This window comes from Hyla sarda, chromosome 7 (assembly GCF_029499605.1).
Source record: "Hyla sarda isolate aHylSar1 chromosome 7, aHylSar1.hap1, whole genome shotgun sequence".
Lineage (NCBI taxonomy): Eukaryota > Metazoa > Chordata > Amphibia > Anura > Hylidae > Hyla > Hyla sarda.
The window spans coordinates 209716036-209720880 of record NC_079195.1 but is presented as its reverse complement, the minus strand read 5'-3'; the positions used below and the strand labels follow the sequence as shown (position 1 = coordinate 209720880).

General features: G+C 41.3%; 1 protein-coding gene across 1 annotated transcript; it reads left to right on the top strand.

The window, feature by feature from the left end:
• Positions 1-1786: 1786 nt before the first annotated feature.
• CCN1 (cellular communication network factor 1) lies at positions 1787-4510 on the top strand. Its single transcript, XM_056532505.1, has 5 exons — positions 1787-2302; positions 2415-2628; positions 2965-3309; positions 3644-3846; positions 3966-4510. Exons 1-5 carry the CDS (start codon positions 2240-2242, stop codon positions 4263-4265), a joined length of 1125 nt encoding a protein of 374 aa, XP_056388480.1. The 5' UTR covers positions 1787-2239; the 3' UTR covers positions 4266-4510.
• Positions 4511-4845: the final 335 nt, after the last annotated feature.

Sequence of the window (4845 nt, the reverse complement as noted above, 5' to 3'; positions counted from 1 at the left end):
GGGATATGCCTTGCCACTAGCTCATCAACAAACGTTGGTACCCAGCACTGGAAACAGCCAACGTATGGAAGGCAACATAATTGCGGCCTAGCATCTGTAATATAAAGGTAGTATAATGCTAAATTGCATGCCCTATGGGCCCTATGATTATAGTGCACTTATATTACACCTACTAAGAAGTTGACTATAGCATAGGTCAAGCATAACCAGAAATTGGTCACCTTTGCTTGTCTTGTCTATTAGTGAATCCTGAGTAAATTTACAGGGGTACCCCCATCTAGTGGATACAAGGGTGTCTTTCTCTCTGAAGGACCCAACATATCACAGACAGATTAAATATTTAATTTAGAAATGTGTAATACTCTGTTTCTTCTGTGGGGGTGCTGCAGGAATTTTGAACACTTGTCATCACCTTTCATCACAGATTACAGCTGATTGATAGGGATTTTAACCCCCATGTGGTGGCTACAAGGGTGTATTTTCCTCAGGAGGACCCAGCATATCACAGATAGATTACTGATTTCATTTAGAATTATGTATTATTCAGTTTCCCCTGTGGGGGTGCTGCAAGGGATTTGAACACTAAACACCACAAAGTACAGCTGATTGATAGGGAGTCCAACACTGGAACACTCTTCGATCTGTTTATCATTGGGAGATACCATCTTTGCTGAACAAGTTTTGGGGGTGTTGTTTCCTAGCTGTAAAAAATGACTTATATGTTATAGATAAATGTGAAAAGTTTTCATCAGTCAGGGTCTGAATGTTCAGAACCCGAACAATCACTAGAACAAACAAGGAGAAGAGCACACTGAGCGCAATCTCTCTAGGCTCTGTGCTTTATGACCGAGAGGGTCTCATAATGGAAGGTTACGGTGCCATCTCAGTTGCGTGCACAGACAGCAGGGAAAGAAGCCCTCAGCCGTGCGCTTCTTCCCTGTACATTCTTTCCATTGGTCGGGGTCTAAACTATCACAATCAGTCGGGGTCTGAACAAACTACAACTCCCAGCATGCCCAAACAGCCCAGTTGTAGTTCTGCAACAGCTGGAGAGTCACAGGTTCGGGAACATCACCTTACAGCTGTGTTTCCCAACCATGGTGCCCCCAGCTGTCGTAAAACTACAACTCCCAGAATGCCTGGAAGCCTTTTGCTGCTGAGAGTTGTAGTTTTGCAACAGCTGGTGGTACACTGGTTGGGAAACACTGCCTTACAGGGTCTAAGGATGCATGTTCCTTGGCCCAAACAGTCTAAATTTGGCCAGGCTGAGGCATTCCTTAAAGGGTACTCTAGAAATGATATGTATGCATGTTGATTGCAAATCTTAAGACATAAGTAAACAAGACCCCATTCTCCCCAGAGCAGTCATGGCTTCCCCCCTTATATCAGAAATAAGACCGACAAATGCCTGGGAATCCAGCTATCGCTAAGGTCCTATTTTATGGCTCCTCCTGATTTCGTGTACCCCTAAAACCTTATATCAAAAAATATATATCTGAGTGCTAACACAAGTCTCTGCAGACTTTATGGAAGGAAACGACACATAAAAACACACACACACAAAAAAAAACATATTCCGAAAGCACTTAACACATAAAACTATACAAGGTGAAGAGGACTTTCAATTCAGAAGCCAAACAGACTTTGAAGCCAAGGGAGGATATTATTATGCATGCAATAATAAGTCTGCGTGAAAAGAGACGGGCGAGGGGGAAAAAATTTGGGTTCTAAAAGGCGCGGTGTATGATATTGATCCCTCATTTCCTCTTTTCAATGCTTTAGCCCTATGATTAGGTCCCATTCCTAACTCCCTCCTCCTAATGCCAGACTGGGAGCCTTTCCTGTGTCTCAGGCTGCTCTCCCCCTTCTCTCCTCTCCCTCTTTCTCCCTCCTTGGGAGACTCAGCCAGGCTCCATTAGACGGGGAGGGTCTTGGCCAGAGTTTGAGCCCAGCCGCATTCCTGGGATGTTTTTTTGAATGTGAAGCTCTGGAAGCGGTGGTGACGTCACGCTGTCTCCTATATAAGAGACACAGAGCCTGGAGCAGCTCAGAGAGCAAAAGCGCATAGTACTGAAGCACTGAGAGCAGTACAGAGAGCACAGCACTGGGACCAGTATAGCACAGACCAGTATAGCACGAGCACAGGTACTGGGACCAGAACAGCAAAGGAATTGGAGTCAAAGAGATACATAAGGCCATTGCAGAAACTTCGTCCGAATTTCTTAATTTTTGAGGAACCATGCCTTGCCTACGAATGACCCCTCTAGTGATGGTGGCAATCCTTGCTGGACTCATAGACCTGGTAAGTAACACTTCTATTGCATACGACCTCTTAACAGATGCACATCATGTTTTTCTCTAGAAACATGCAACTAAAAATATAATTTAATATATCTTTTCATTATTATTTACAGGCATTTTCATCATGCCCAGCCATATGCCAGTGTCCCATGGAGGTTCCCAAATGTGCCCCAGGAGTCGGTTTGGTCCTTGACAGCTGTAGATGCTGCAAAGTGTGCGCCAAGCAACTCAATGAAGACTGTAGCAAAAGCCAGCCTTGTGACCACACTAAAGGACTGGAGTGCAACTTCGGTGCCAGTTCAAGAGCCACCAAGGGCATCTGCCGAGGTAAGATGGCTTTTTGTTTTTTGGGATTTTTTTTTTTGTCTCGTTTCCTTAAGAAGACCCTGGTGAGGCTGCAGGGGGAGCAGGTTTTTACTGGTTGCTTTAGTCAAGGAGTTCAGGGAATCTCAGTCCTTGTATGGATATGCTTTATTGATGCTAGTTTGGCAGAAAGGCACATGATTTCAGCAGTCTGGAATGCAATTCAGTGTCTGGGTTTAGCAAAATGAGCAGGAAAAGTAATTGTGACTTACCATTCCCCTCGATTTGCATTAAGAACCCTAAAATTTTGCTGACTGCAACCTAGTTCTAACCTAATGTATCTTTATTTCTACCCCGCAGCAAAATCAGAAGGAAGACCTTGCGAGTACAACTCCAGAATTTACCAGAATGGAGAAAGCTTCCAGCCAAACTGCAAGCACCAGTGCACATGTATAGATGGGGCTGTGGGCTGTCTTCCCTTATGCCCTCAAGAACTCTCCCTCCCTAACCTGGGATGCCCAAATCCAAGACTTGTGAAGGTGCCTGGGCAGTGTTGTGAGGAATGGGTGTGCGATGACGCCAGGGACTCCAAGGACGATCTGGAAGATTTCTTGGGTAAAGATTTCGGGATGGATAATGAAGGAGACCTTACCAGCAAAAACGAATTCGTCCCCATTGTGAAAGGAGGACACAAAATGCTACCAGGTACGTTTTTTTTCTATATACTTGCTACTTTTAAACTGTAGAGTAACTGTAGAATAACTAAGTAACTTTAGAATAAGAGAAACTGTAGAGTAACTCACTATGTACAAATAGAATGCATATATATATATATATATATATATATATATATATATAAATATATGTATGTATGTATGTATATATATATAAATATATGTATGTATGTATATATATATATATATATATATATATATATATAATGTATAATAAGTAGGTGACTTGAGTAACAGGCAGCTAGACAGGCCATGTATTATGCCAACCTAGAGTATCCTAACCAATTGCATTCCTTTTATTCTAGCATTTGGCTCCAATCCACAAGCCCATGTATTCGAGGCTCAAAAGTGCATCGTCCAAACAACATCTTGGTCGCAATGTTCCAAGACATGCGGCACTGGCATCTCTACAAGAGTCACCAACGACAATAAAGACTGTAGACTAGTGAGAGAAACCAGGATCTGCGAGGTCCGACCATGTGGACAGACAAACTATTCACAGTTAAAGGTAAGGACTCTCATATTATAGGCAGTGACTGTTTTTTTTCTTACTTTTTATTAGCTGATATCTTATCATTGCATTTCCGGATGAGTTGCTAATAGAATTTCTTTTTGATCAATTTCCAGAAGGGAAAGAAATGCACAAAGACCAAAAAATCTCAGACTCCAGTCCGATACAGCTATGCCGGCTGTTCCAGCGTAAAGAAGTACAAGCCTAAATACTGTGGATCATGCGTAGATGGAAGATGCTGCACCCCCCAGCAGACACGGACTGTCAAAATCCGATTCAGGTGTGAAGATGGGGAAACCTTTACAAAAAATGTTATGATGATCCAATCCTGTAGGTGCAACTACAACTGTCCACATGCCAATGAAGCATACCCTTACTACAGACTATTCAACGACATCCACAAATTCAGAGATTAAAGGAGAACACCAGCCAAGTGACAATTAAGAATAAATGGGAATATTCTGTTGTGGAGATGTTGCAATACCATCTTTTGGACACTGTGTGGCACTAGGAACTTATAAAGTGTATTACCACCTGGTCTTCATTACAACAGACTGAAATCTTTAGAGCTTCATAGTACTGGAGCAAACACGTCGCTTCTTTTTTTGGAGCAATTAATAATAATATTATTATAATATTTTTTTTTCTGTTAGTAAATTATCTTTAAAGTATTCTTCTGGTCCTTAAACAAACAAAAAATCGTAAGAATTGTTCCTGCATAAAGTTGTTGAATGACCAAACTTGGAAAAAAAATTTAGAAAGCAATTAAGAGTTTCGACATTCCTTCCTAATCGCTTAGCGAAGCGTTTATCTGTGGCAGCTATCACAACCCGACAACAATTCTTAAGCAAAAGCAGAAGGTCAAATTCTAAAATATTTTTTTTTTGTTTTATTTTTATTTATCGGAAAAAAAAATGTAGCTTTTTTTTTTTCGTTCGGTGACAACATGTAATACTGGAATAAATTGTAAATTGTTTTAATTTTTATATTCAATGA

Bases quoted from the DNA above. Each gene is read 5' to 3' on its own strand.
- CCN1 (XM_056532505.1), top strand. From the start codon at position 2,240: ATGCCTTGCCTACGAATGACCCCTCTAGTGATGGTGGCAATCCTTGCT. The intron at 2,629-2,964 runs GTAAGATGGCTT...TCTACCCCGCAG, and splicing joins CACCAAGGGCATCTGCCGAG to CAAAATCAGAAGGAAGACCT. The intron at 3,310-3,643 runs GTACGTTTTTTT...CTTTTATTCTAG, and splicing joins AGGACACAAAATGCTACCAG to CATTTGGCTCCAATCCACAA.